We start from the raw sequence: 13,212 nt of genomic DNA, 5'->3' as shown, positions 1-13,212 counted from the left end.
GAGCCCCCCCTCCCCCTTCCCCCCTCCCTCGCCGTCTTTGTCTCCTTCCCCCCTGCTCTCCCCACTCCCCCCACCCCACCCCCCTCTCCTCTCCTCCTCCTCTTTTTTAGAAGCAGCGATCGGAGATGGATGTGTCTCTTTGCCCAGCCAAGTGTAGTTTCTGGCGGATTTTCTTGCTGGGAAGCGTCTGGCTGGACTATGTGGGCTCCGTGCTGGCTTGCCCTGCAAATTGTGTCTGCAGCAAGACTGAGATCAGTTGCCGGCGGCCGGACGATGGGAGCCTCTTTCCCCTCCTGGAAGGGCAGGATTCAGGGAACAGCAATGGGAACGCCAGCATTAACATCACGGACATCTCAAGGAATATCACTTCCATGTAAGTCAGGCGGCCGCTCCCCGGCCCGCCTCTCCCCTAGCTCCGCGTTTCCCTCCTGCGGGCCCGCGGCCCGGAACCAGCTCTCCACCCGCCCCGGCTCGCCGCTGCCTGCCGCCTGCGGGCGCGCGTCAGGCTCGCTCTGGCTCGGGAGATGCTCTCGGGCTGCGCGTTCCAGGTGACTCTGGCCCTGGCGAGGCGCGATCGGGCGATGTACCTGTGCACCTCTCCCAGGAGAGGACCCCAGCCGACCGAGGGCACTCAGGGCCCAGCTCCCGCCCGCGCCCCCGCCCCCGCCCGCCGCTGGCTCGATTCAAGGGTGCGAATTTGGACTCTTTGCCCCCCACTAAATAGCAACAGTTTGGCCACGCTCAAGTGGGATAAAGTAGACGAGGTTCGATTCACCGGCAGAGGCGGCGGCAGCTATAGTGGCCGCGGGGGCAACGCTTAGCCTAGCCCACAGGGAAGGTGACAGATAGAAACTGCTAGCCATCTAGCCGAAATGTTTTAACTGTTTCCTTTTGGAAACAGCAAAACACGCTGCCAAGTAAACAAGTTGGGAGCTGGCAGCTCGCGGGAGACTTCGGACGTGTGGAGGCCGCCATGGACGCCTACCTCTTCCCTTCCCTCTGGCCGCCCTCTCCAGCCCCATTTTGGGCATTTCCGAGACATCTCCCTTTTCTGTATCTGGGCACCTCCACATCCCTTCCCATTCTGGGCTTTGATAACTGCTCTTGGAGGATTGGGTCAGGATGGTGAAGGAAGAGGAGAAGCCGTGTGTTTGGGGCTCGCGGTTTCTGGTGTGGTTGTGCAGATATACTTGTTTGGAAAATTGAACTCTAGCTGGCTTTTGCTGGGTTCTGCCTCCTCTGAGTGAGACCTGTGGTGGCCTGCCTTTTTTCTGCTTTTTCTTTGGTGGGCACTGGGTGGGGGGGAGGCAGAAGCAAAAGGAGGGAGAGCAGGAGCTCGGGGACTCCAAGCCTAACCACCTTTTCTCTCCTTGACCTCCCATCATGCTGCCCTGGGAAGGGTGTGAGTGGCACTGGGGTTGTTTAGAGGGTGGCTCACCCCTATTTTCCTCCAAGGCTCTCACCCTTTGGAGACCCCCAGGAGTGAGAGGAGGATGAGAAGGGTTTGCACTGAAGTCCTGGCCAGAGTCTGAGGAAGGCATTTGGGGTGTCTTTACCTCTGGGGCAGATTCAAGAGGGGCCAAACCCGCCTTGGGTGCTTGCGGCTCTCTCAGAACCGCCTCGGTTTTAGCCCAGTGCCCTGGGGCTGCAAAGCCCGGAGGAATTGCAGCCCTGCTCTCTTGAAAACCGCCAGCCCTCTTGGCTTAATGGAGTCTCTGCTTGTGTTCTTGCAGCTGACAGTTTGAGGGGAATGGACAGCCCAGGAGATGTCCCTCACTCCTGCCCAGGAGACAAGCTTGACCCATATCTCAGCTCATACTGTTCACCCCCTCATCCCCTTCAACCCGGCCAGAGATGACAAAGACAAACAACCAGGGGGGAGGGAGAAAGGGGGAATGGGGGAAGGCAAGAGAAAGAGGATGGACCCACTTGTGCCTGTCCCTCCCTGCAGGCCACAGCCTCTGGCATCCCCAAGGATGCAGAGAGGAGAGTCCAGAGTGAGACTGTCAGGGAAACTCAGACTTGGAAGTACACTGTTGGGGCTGTGTGTGTGGGAGGTGGGGGGAGTTTGGTGATCAGTCTTGGTGCCCAGGGTCTGGACCTAGCAATTTCCAGTGGGCCAAGGGGTGGAGGAAAGTGTCCCCGGTGCCCAGTGTTGGTCTCTGGGAGTTGGGTGAGCTGCATCTAGCTTGTTCTCTGCCCCAAGGATGTGTGTTTCTGTAGGACGCCAGTGGGAGGCAGGGACAGTCACAATCACGTAGGCTCTTTATAGCCATACAGAGGTGTCGCTCCTCTGAAAATGATGCTCAGAGAAGCAGTTTGATAGGAAAGAGTTGGGTTGGTCTTTCCAGGCTGCCAGAAGGGTCCATGATGGGAGGGGCCTGGGGTGGTGGTGAAGGGCCTCAGGGGGTGTCTGGGAGGATAGTGCTCAGGGAGTGGGTTGGGAGCCTTTCTCTGTGTGTGTCCCCATTCTTAATTTCAAGTCTTAGGCTCTGGCAGGCCATCAGGACCCCTTTCCCTAAGTCCACCCCAACATCAAGGAACAAGGGAAACGGATTCCCACCAGAGCTCTGCCAGTGGCAGGTGGGGGGGGGTCAGAGGTCATGGGTCAGATGACCTCTCCCCACCAGTCTCCTCCCCAGTGTCCTCTTATATCTGTGGCTGCTATTGACTGAACTGGGGAAGGGCCCAGCCTTCCAATCCAGAGGCAGAGAGCCTGGGGAGAGAGAGGGCAGTCTCACTCACCCTGGGAAGTCATGTCCCCATCCCTATTTTGCCTGAGGAAATGGAGGCTGAGTGGTAAAGTAACTTTCCCAGGTACACAGCTCCAGAGGGGGAGCTAGGCTTAGCATCTGAACCCAGGCCTCCCATGCTGGGGGAGGGCAGGCTGGAAAGGGAGTGTGGGGGAGAGAGGAATCCCCACTGGGGAGGCCCCTGGCCTTAGCATGATGTGGAAACAGGGCTTCAGCTGAGGCCACTTCAGTGCTGGAGAGGTGTTCTTCAGGTTTCTGATGTTGCCAGGGCAATGGGGCCACAGGGTCCCCCAGACCCTGTCAGCCTGAACCTCTACATGCTGAGATATGCCCCAGGGTGTAGATTGGGCAGCCTCTGGGCATGAAGAAGAGACTGGAGCCTCACAGATTCATGGACTTAGGGAAAAGAGGTCTCGCTGTGGCTCTGCTTCTCAGGAGTGGTGTGTGGAGGGTTCCTCATGCACTTGTCCTGGGAGCCTGCCTGAGAGCTGCTTCTCATGCGGGAAGCCATCTCCTTACTTGACAGCCCCATCAGTGTCAGGAGGACATCAGCTGCAAGGCATTAGGCCAGAAGTGTGGGTCTCACCTCTGCCCCTCCCAGAGCCAAGTTGCTCCTTAGACACCCCCCCTCCCGTTGGCCTCTTTCTGCTCAGGAGGCCAATCTTTTGCCTTTGGAGCTTTGACACATGGTGACCTCGCCTAGAAGGATCTGTGGCGCAGCCACGCCCAACCAGTTTCTGACATTACAAAGGCAGGAGGGTGGTGGCTGAGGTGGGCTGTCTGGGCTGCCTCTCTGGGGCTGGGTTGGGATGGTGTGACCTTTGGCTGTTAGACAGAAGATGTGTGGGCAGGTGTTCTTGGGGCTGGATGGCTGGGCTTGAAAAAACTATGGGCTCTTAGCTGGGACTCTGAGTCACCACCTGGGTCTCACTCTGGCTGCCACTGGGTCCCTGATATTTGGCAGCTGTCTGGTCCCTTTATTTCTGCTGCCTTTCCTGAAGGCCCCCTCATGTTTGGCTGAAGGTTCATTTGGGCTTTTAGCTGATGTACTGGCCCCTTGGTTCTCAGTCTTTCTAGGATCAAGGGACACCCAGCCTGGGCAATTACCAGTGAGGGCTGGGATCCCGGCGGGCGTATAAGCCCAGCCCCAAAGGTATCATGGGGCTCATTCAGTAGGCACAGTGAGGTACCGCAGGACTGGGGTTGCACCCAAGAGAGGTAGGCAGAGACAGAAGGGCCTCTGAGGGGAGATTAGAAGGAGGACTGGTTACAGCTCACGAAAGGGATACTTCCAGATTGAAAGCTGGGCCCCTGGACTCCAGAGGTCCTGCTGGTGGGGTCCAGACCCTCCCTGGAGCCAGAGGACTGTGCCCCAGCAAACCTAGTAGGCTAAAGTCCTGCTGTCCATGCTGGGGCCAAGGCCATCAGCCCTGTAGCTTCATGGGACCTTAGAACATGACCGCTTTGAGCAAAACCAGCCCAGCCTGTCCATATCATTGAGAGAGCTTGTATACTGACCCTAGGAGGCTTGAGCCTGGAAACTTCTCAGGGCCCTGCAAAGCTCCAGCTGCCTCCCACCTGGCTGAAGTGGAAGGTGCTGCTCTGAGAAAGGGAGGGCCTCTTGGAAGCCCTTTTCTTTGCCTTGCCCCTCTGCCTGCTGGCTCCTTCTTCTGTCTGACCGGGGAAGGACCAGGGTCCCCTCAGCTAGCTCTTGGGTGGAGTGTGGTTGGCCTGTGGCCTTCCCTTGGGATTGCACTTGCTAGTGTCATGGCATCTTCACTGTGGCCTGAGGTCTCCATCTGAAGTGTTTTACTGGGTGTCTGGGACAGAGTTGTCCAGCCTCCCCTTGGGGCCTCCGTTTGACTGGTGGCAGGTTAGGATTAGGGAAGAGGATGGGCCATGTGAATCTCACCTTAGCGCTGTCCCAAACTCCCCATAAGCCAGAGGGCTGTAGCCTTTCTGAGCCTGTAGATTCAATTATGAATTGAGGCCATGGGGCAGTGTCTCCTCCAAATTGGACATATGTCATCCCAGGGTCCAAGGAACATCCCCCAGGAGGCTCAGCCAGGCTACTTTTAAGGATACCTCCCTTGGGATGGTGGTGATGCTTGTGATACTGCCAGGAGGAGGGCATGGTGTGATCTTTCCCTGGCCAGGCACCACTGGTTATTTTCCTCTTCCATTCCTTTCCATCTCTAGAAAACTTGGGGTCACTCAGAATTTCACAGCATTTGTGACATATGACACAATTTGGGGTTAGCTTCCTGGACCAAATGCCACACTTTACAAGAATGTGTTGGGGCCTGAAGCTTGTCATAGCCAGGTTTGTAGCCTCCCCTCTGCCCCCTGGGCTTAGGGTGAGGAGGACCTGTCCCTCTGCAAAGCTTTCTGCACAGGCCCTCCCCTGGGTGCGAGAAGAAAGCATTAAAACTTCTATTTCAAATTATTATTGCCTAGAAAAGGGAGTGTTTAAATATGTATTGTAGGCATATATACATATAATTTAATAAATATGACTGTTTGGGGTTACAAAATCAATTTTTTATTGCTAAATCATACATACTCAAAACAGCTTGGTGCCGTGTTCTTGTGCTTGAGCAGGAGATAGGGCAGTGACAGGAAGGCTGGTCCGGAAGTCCCTGTCTCCTACAGGTGCCATGCCAAGGAAAGGCAGGTTGATTGGGGGATGGGCAGGGGACCAGGCTGGGTAGGAAGGGAATTTCAGCTCCCCATCAAGGTTTGCAAGGCCTGTATACCCGCTTCCAGGGGCCAGGCAAGTTCTCAAAAGATGGTCTCCTAGGACCTCTTGCGATCCACCTTTTTGTCCCCATTCCTCATCTCCATGATTCATTTATATCATGACTTTCAGTTACAGTTGTTGAGTTCTGTGACAGCTACTTGAAGTACATAAGCAGAGATTGCTAGTCCCATTTTACAGATTAACAAAACAAAGGGCAAAACTGGAAACCCAGGTGATTGAGCTGGTGTGGCCCACAAATGGAAGGATCCAGCAGCTCCTCCTGTGCTGCTCCCCTCACTGCCTCTCTGGTCCCCTAGGCTCTGTTCTTTATCACGCTGTGACTGGTCAGCGGGACATCCTATGGCTTGTTGGGAAGGGAGATGCAGAATATTTTCACCCAGAAAGTCCTTTTTCATCCAAAGGGCAGCATTATGGCAATGACCAATCTTTGAGGGTCTTGCACAGGGTGTCTGAGTGAGTGCCCTGGCAACTGGTCTGAGAATGGCCTGGATGAAGACTGGACTCAGTCACTCAGATCTGTTGGTGACCAGTGGAGCGATCAGCTCAAGTCATTGTCACTCTCTGAGCCTCATTTGCCTCAACTTTGGGAAACACAGACACTTTGGGTGGTGAGGTGTGTTGAGAGTGAGTGAGGCTTCAGTGAAACCAGAATGAAAGCTCAGTGCCCAGTGGGGCCTTAGAATCCCCAAGGAGGGTCCTCAGATTTCCCCTACCTGTAAGTGCACAGCTCACAAGAATTCAGAGCTGGAAGGGACTCCTGCCATCATCTCCTCCCTCATGTTACCCAAAAGTTCCTGAGATCCAGAGAGGCAGGGACTCAGCTGGGCTCTGTGGGATACTGGGAGACCTTTCTTCCCAGGCATACTCCCAGGTGCTGTGGCCGCCTTCTTAGCCTTGGCTCTTGTTCTGGGCACTTTGTCAAAGCCAGAACCTCCCCCATGACTGTGTCTCCCTCTGAGGCAATGTTTCCAAATTCAGGGTCCCCAGAGGCAGCAAGTATGTGAGGCTGGCAGCCCCAGGGCTCCTTGCAGCCTGCAGCCCACGCCGATTAGAAATAAATTCAATGAGGCCTTCTGCTGAGCTCTGTTCACAGACAGGGCTGGGGAATCTGGGGCTCCCTTGGCAGGCTTGGGGGCTTGTCTTTTCTTCTTGGTCACACATATGCCCCCAATACCCCAATTGGCTTCTCCCATCAAAGGCGTGGGTGGTGGAGATTCTAGATTCCTTGCCCAGACAGACATCTTCAAGCATGGAGAGGGCCTGGCAGCTGCCCTCTTCCTCCACCTGGTTTTTCCAGCAGCTCCTCCAGGCCTAGCCTAGCTTTGGACAAATTCTTCCCTTCTGCTGGGTTTCAATTTCCTTATCTGTAAGATAAGGATAATAAGGACCACCACCTTATAGCAGGACTCTGTTGAAAGTTCTGCTCCCTGTGTCATGCCTGGCAGAGAGAAAGCTGTCAATACATGATCACTAATGACAGCTGTCATTTATTGAGCTCCTGATAACTAACAACAGCTAGCACTTATTGAACACTTACTATGTTCCAGACACAATTCCAAGGGAGTTGGAATTGGCCTCACACCAAGCCAGTAAGAGAGGTACTATTACCAGCCTCATTTTCCAGATGGAGAAACTAAGTCCAGAAAAGGAACTTAATTTCATGCAGCCAGTAAAAGGCAAAATAGCCTGGCATTTAAATATTAAGCTATATTGCCTATATTCTTTTGCTATACTATTATGCATACTAGCATGTACATACACATGTATTTATATTTGCATATACACACATGTACGAATATATTACCATTATGAGAAAAAATAATAAAAGAATTGACATGAAGTTCTAGGAAAATCCTTTATTTTGTGACATTCCAGTTCCCTGGGTGATAATTGCCCTGGCTGGGGTTGGAGGGGAAGGCAAATGGGATAATTACAGATATAGTGTTGGCCAAACAGTGCTGGCCAACACAATCCAGACAGGCCTCCCTAATAGTGCAGAAGGGCATTTGGTCTCCTGACCTCTTCCCAACAGACAGCCTCCCCTGAGGCTATGTCTCAGCCCTCTTCCCAGACCTCCTCGATCACCCCACGATATCCTGGCCTCTGAGGTCAGGTTAGCCCCACAGAAGACCAGGTGCCAGCTGATGCTGGCCAGGATTCAGGAAGCTGGCGGCTGGGTCCCAGCCAGCTCCTCTCTGGGCGGAGGCACTGTCAGCAGGACTGTGCCCCTGGCTGCCCATGGCCACGATAGGAAAGCAGAGGGCTGGTAGCTTCTCCCAGGTGTAGTTTTGGAGTACAAGGACTGCCTCTGGGTACAGAGGAAAAGGAGGGGCGTTTGAGAGCTGGAGGCAGATCTCAGGCCTTCCTTGCCTTCTCAGGTCTTTCCCTTGCCCTCTTCCCAACAAACACCTATTACCTTCCTCTTCCTTCCTCTTTCCTTATCTCTCCACCCTCTTCCTTATGGAAGCTCTGTCTGTGTCTCCATAGGGATGGGTTAGGGGCATGGGAGATGGCTACCACTGTCCTCATAAAGAGTGCAGGAGTACCCTGCAAAACAGCCTAAATCGCAGGGCAAGCATTTATGTGCACATGGCATCTTTGTTGCTTGTTGGCTGTATCAGCTTGTCACATCATGGAACCTCTCTAGTCTCTGGCCTCAGTTTCCTCTTCTGGGAGGTGGATCCTCTAACTCTCCAGCCTAGCTCCATCACAGGGTCACTGGTCTCTGAGGGACTTTTGCAAAGACATAAGTTTGGTTCTGTAAACAATTGGCTACCATATTGGTTATTTCCTTTTCTTGATGACTGGGAGCATTTCTGATTTAAGAAAAAGATTAAGACTTTGAACTATAAATTATTAGATCTGGAAAGGGGCTCAGAAATAATTTGAGTTAAATCCAGTTTTACCAAGGAAGAACTTGAGGCTCATGAGAGGTGAATTGACTTGGCCAGTCACTCAGTGAGTTCCTGGCACAAAGCAGACCCAATGCAGAGGCCTGGCCTCCCTACCTGGGTTGGGTCTCCATCCCCTTTCCCCCTGTTGGTGTCTTTTCTCTGGGGTAGAGGGATTCAAATTCTATCTGAGGCAGGGACAGAAGCCCTTAGCTTCTGGCAGAGTGAGTGGGAGACTGAAGGCAGCAGTCTTAGATTCGAAGTCCTCATCTCAGCTACCTGCCTTGGTAGACTGGGCTGTGAGCGTGTCTGGGGGCGTCTTCACACAGACACAAGTGCCTCTCCTCTGTGTTCTGTGCACAGCACGTCCCAGGTCTCCGTAAACAAACTGTAAAGCCTTTTGGCTTCCTGCCTGCGGAAATCGTCTGCGTCCAGACTCCTGGTGGCCACCAGAGGGCAGTGTGGCGCAGAGACGGTCCTGGGCGGGTGGCTTCGCAAGCTGGAGCTGGGTGGGAAGGGCACTGCTAGCTCCGGCTTTGGGATCCTTTCCTGGCCAGGGCTGAGCTAGGAGGCCCCTTCTTCCCTATGCCGGGCCTCTCTCTTGGCAGAGCTGGTCCTGTCTCCTTTGTGTCTCTGCAGTCTGGGATGTGAGACTCCCCCACACCGCGGCTTCCTGGCTTTTCAGGCAGGAGATGGCTGGGGAGTGGTCCCAGGTTGGGGGAAGTCTACCTGAAGGGCTCCCCTACCGCATATTCTCAGCAGCAGCAGGAAGTAGGTCACAGGGTTGATGGGGAGACAGAGAAGTTGACAGCCGATTCCACTAGGGTTAGTATCATGGTGAAGTGAGCTTTATATACACCCTCCAGCTGTTTGATATATTGGCTCAAGTGTATGGGCGTCTCTCACCTGGACACCAAGTGGTTGCTTGAGTACCAGGCCATGACATTCTCCAGAGGTGAGAGTTGGTGCCTTCTCTTAACCCCTCTAACCCTGTGTCTGCTTTCGGAGATGACCATATACAGGGATGAGTATGGAAGTGACTTGCCAGCCAGCGTCATGGGCCCTGACTGGACTGGATGGTTTTGACAGGACTTCTGTGAGTATTGTTGGCCCTGGAGTCTGGAGCAGACAGTGTTGTAGGATGAATCTTGTTCTACTAAAGGGGTCATCAGCTTTAAAGACTGAGTCTTCTGCTTTTGTGGTGGGTGCTGAGCTAACTGGGCTAGGCCTGTGATTCCTCCCTGAAAGCCAGTCCCCAGCTGCCCGGCCTGGGCTGCAGGTAGGGCTTCTCTGCTGTGGTGAGTCTGTCCTCACCTCTTCATTTTTGATAGTCCAAGGAAGAACAAGAATGATACAGATGTTGATGGCCCTCCTTCTGGGCGGGAGATCATTTGCATGAATAACTCTACTTGTTTACAGCAACAAGGAAATGAAGCTTCAGATCAGGACTCTGCCTTTCAACAGCTGTGACCCTGGGGTGATGGCTACTTAACTTTTTTGATCTTCAGTTTCCTCTTCTGAAAAAACGGTGCTAATAAAATAATGCAGGGTTATTGTAAGATTTCAGGGAGAATGTGTGTGTGTGTAAAACTCTCGCTGCTGGTTCTCTCCCTTTCATTTTCTTCTTCTCATTACCACACTCCAGAAGCTCATCCGCACAAGCATGGTTACTTATCACGGCCCTCCTCTGCCCCACCTGCTTCCAGTCTCCTTCCAGCTCATTGTGTACACCCTAACAGATTAATTCTCTACTCCGGGGTGTTCGTTAGAAAGTCCTGAGCCCTGAGCTTTTCAATGGTTTCTTTGTCCAAGAGGCAGCTGGGTGTAGCAGGGAGAGTGGAAGCTTCTTTGGTCAGACAATTTTCAGTTTAAATTCAGGCCCTGCCCTGTGTGGGTTTAGGCAAGTTACTTGAGTTCTCTGAGGCTCCACTTCCTCATCTGAAAAATCAGGCTATGTCCATCTCAGGGAGTGGCTGTGAGGATTAATTGAGATCATGGTAGGTGCCTGGCATGGGCTGGGTACAGAGAGGCCAAACTGGAGAGTGGCCTGTGGGAGTCTGCAAGGGGTGATGGGCAGAGAGTTTTCTGTGTCCTCGAAGAGTGGGATTAGAGGAGGTTTCATGAGGAAAAGTAACACCTGGACAAAACTAGGGAGGCCACAGAGGGACCAAGATGGTGTATGTTTGGAACAGGAGACTAAGTGGCAGAGGCATATGTCTGCCACAAGCACAGAGAGAGCATTATGTTTCCCACTGATAGGAGACTCATTTGGGTTGCCAAGTGTCACAGTGTCCCAGGCAAAGCCTTCCCACTGCCTGCCTTCTCCAAGTTTGGATACCAGAAGTGTCCGTCCGGATTAATTTGGTGGCAGCCTGTTTCAGATGTCCCGTGGGTTTCATTGCTCTTCTTGCCCTATATAACTTCCCATTCACTAGCTGCTGCCCTCTTGGCTGTTGCAATTCAATAAGCCTTTTAGCCACAGAAGGGCCTTCAAGACCAGCTCTTGTAGAAAGAATTTAGGGATCCATCTAGATCTCGTGACCTCTTCATTAAATCCCTCCCACCAGGTCCTGGGAGCCTCTGGTGCACATTCAGCTCAGTTCCATGGTAGGCCACAGGAGGGCACTAGACCACGATTTCTGCAGGGAGGGAGGTGCTATTTAGCCTTTCTAGCAGGGTTGTGTCCTTGAAGGTTCAAGACATGGGGCACTTGGTTTCTCCCCAGATGCCAGCTTCTCTGAGTTTATGACAAACCAACTTGACTTACCCAGAGCCCATAGCACTGAAACTGGTATCTCAAGGGTGGCTAAATTGTATAGAGAAAAAGTCATAGAATTTGGTGTCAAACTCAGGTTCCTATCTTTACCTTTTAAAAAAATTTTAAACCTATGAATAAGTTACTTAATTTCTCTGGGCCTCATTTTCTTCACCTGAAAAGTAAGGTGTTACTGGGAGGTGTTGCTGTGAGGATTAAATTATATGATGTGTGGAACGTGAAACATGGTGCATACTCAGTGGTTGGTCATCTGTCTGTTTCAGGAAGAAGGATGAAGTTAGGTCACAACGCAGGGGGTGTGTATGAGATCCTGTTGGACTCTCACCCCAATGAGCACTTTAGGGTTCCAAGTAATGGGGGGGCCGCAGTGACACCCAGTGGTTGGAATGGAGAACAGCAAGTGTATTCCGATCTTGGGGGGTGGAGTGGGGCTGGTGGGGATTGCTAGGGCCGAATGAGGCTGAATCAGGGTCAGAGGGTTTTTTTTTTTAATTAAATCATAGCTGTGTACATTGATATTGTCATGGGGTACAGTGTGCTGTTTTTATACACAATTTGAAATATTTTCATCAAACTGGTTAACATAACCTTCATGTCATTTTCTTAGTGTGTTAAGACATTTATATTCTACCTTTAGAAAAATTCACATGTACCCTTATAAGATAGATTATAGGTGTGATCCCACCAATCACCCTCCCTCCACCCATCCTCCCTCCTCCCCTCCCTTCCCTCTCCCCTTTCCCCTTATTGTTGGGCTATAGCTTTCCTATGAAAGTTTCATAATAGGGTCAGGGGATTTTTGACTTCAAGTTCCTGTCACAGGAATTCCTCCCCTTCAACTTCGGGGCATTAGCCACGATTCTCTGAGGGCATTAGTGTAATGATGGTTATCAGGGCTGTTTCTTGCCTGGGCCCCCAAAAGGAGGTCAGAACTGGAGGAAAACACATGTAAAACCACTAACTTTATTATAGCCAACCAGTTCTGCACCTGAAAACAAGACCCTTTCTGGTGTTTTCCAGGGGGTACTTTTTTTTTTTTTGAGGTGTTTTAATATAATCTCTGTGGTTGGCCTCCCCTGAGAGACTTGAGACCTCTGAACCTCAGTACATTCATCTGGGAAATGTAGGGTCCAGGCTGGTTGGCGACAAGGGCCCAACTAGCTTGGATTCAGTGTCAGGCATCACTGTATACCCTTTGCTGAGGATGTGGGGTCAGGATTGAGTGAGAAGGGGGCAGCGCTAACTACTAAGCCTCAGGCTTTCCTGGGGAAGAAAGTCCAGCCTGGAGGAGCGGCCTCCCCTCGGCAGAGGGGTGGCTCTGGGGCTGGGCTGGGTGTCTCTGCCTCCCTGTCCTGTGTACCCTCTTCATTTATCCACCTGAGATCCAGGAGGGAGCCTTGGCAGACAGGCCAGGCTCAGGAAGTTATTTAATATCAGCTTTGCTCCAGATTGTGTTTCTGACTCCCTGCCACCTCTTAAGTGGCAGTCATTTTAACAAATGTGGCGATAAGACACTGAGTGGGAAATAACATGAGAAATGGGGAGGGGCAGGGGCATGGAGGAGGGGTGGAGTTTTATTCCCTTGGCAGAAGCCTCGTCTTTGAGGCTCTCAGGAGTAAGAGAGCAAGGCAAGAGGAGCTCCGGAAGCCCCTGGCAATTGGGGGGGGGGGTTTGAAAGAGGCACCTGAGTTTAGGACCTGTGGCCTGTGGCTACCGCTCTCCCTCTACCCTGTGTCCCATGGGGGCTTTGGGCTCCCATCCCTGGGGCAGGTGTTGGAGGGGCAGCCTTGTATTGCGTTTTCCAAAGGACTGTCTTCCAAGTGCATAACAGACAGCTAATGGGGACCTGGCATTGGTGGTGTGTTCAGCCCACAGTAACCGCTGAGCTGCTTCTGTACCTAGACTGTGGGGTGCCCAGGTGTCTGGCCGCCTGCCTTGCTGCCTGCCAAGGCCCAGCCTTGCATCTGGACTATGGGGGAAGGATGAGCAGATGCGCTAGCAAAGCCAGAGAGGAGAAGGCTCCAGCCTCTT

At 52.6% G+C, this 13,212-nt stretch overlaps 1 protein-coding gene across 5 annotated transcripts in view; it reads left to right on the top strand.

Moving 5' to 3' along the window:
- The first annotated feature begins 100 nt into the window (after positions 1 to 100).
- Positions 101 to 13,212, top strand: part of NTRK3 (neurotrophic receptor tyrosine kinase 3) — a 361,705-nt gene continuing 348,593 nt past the window's right edge. For 3 of the 5 annotated variants that reach the window (XM_003788654.2, XM_003788652.2, XM_012804436.1), the window contains exon 1: positions 115 to 373. In XM_003788654.2, the coding sequence (XP_003788702.1) occupies positions 126 to 373 (248 nt within the window). In that variant the 5' untranslated portion in view covers positions 115 to 125. Of the gene's footprint in view, positions 374 to 13,212 lie in introns of all 5 variants that reach the window. The other 2 variants (XM_003788653.2, XM_023512538.1) reach the window with 2 other exon arrangements.

This window comes from Otolemur garnettii, unplaced genomic scaffold (genome assembly GCF_000181295.1).
Source record: "Otolemur garnettii isolate 467f Iridium unplaced genomic scaffold, OtoGar3 scaffold00029, whole genome shotgun sequence".
NCBI lineage: Eukaryota > Metazoa > Chordata > Mammalia > Primates > Galagidae > Otolemur > Otolemur garnettii.
Note: the sequence above shows the minus strand (reverse complement) of the source record. Positions and strands in the feature narration are given on the sequence as shown.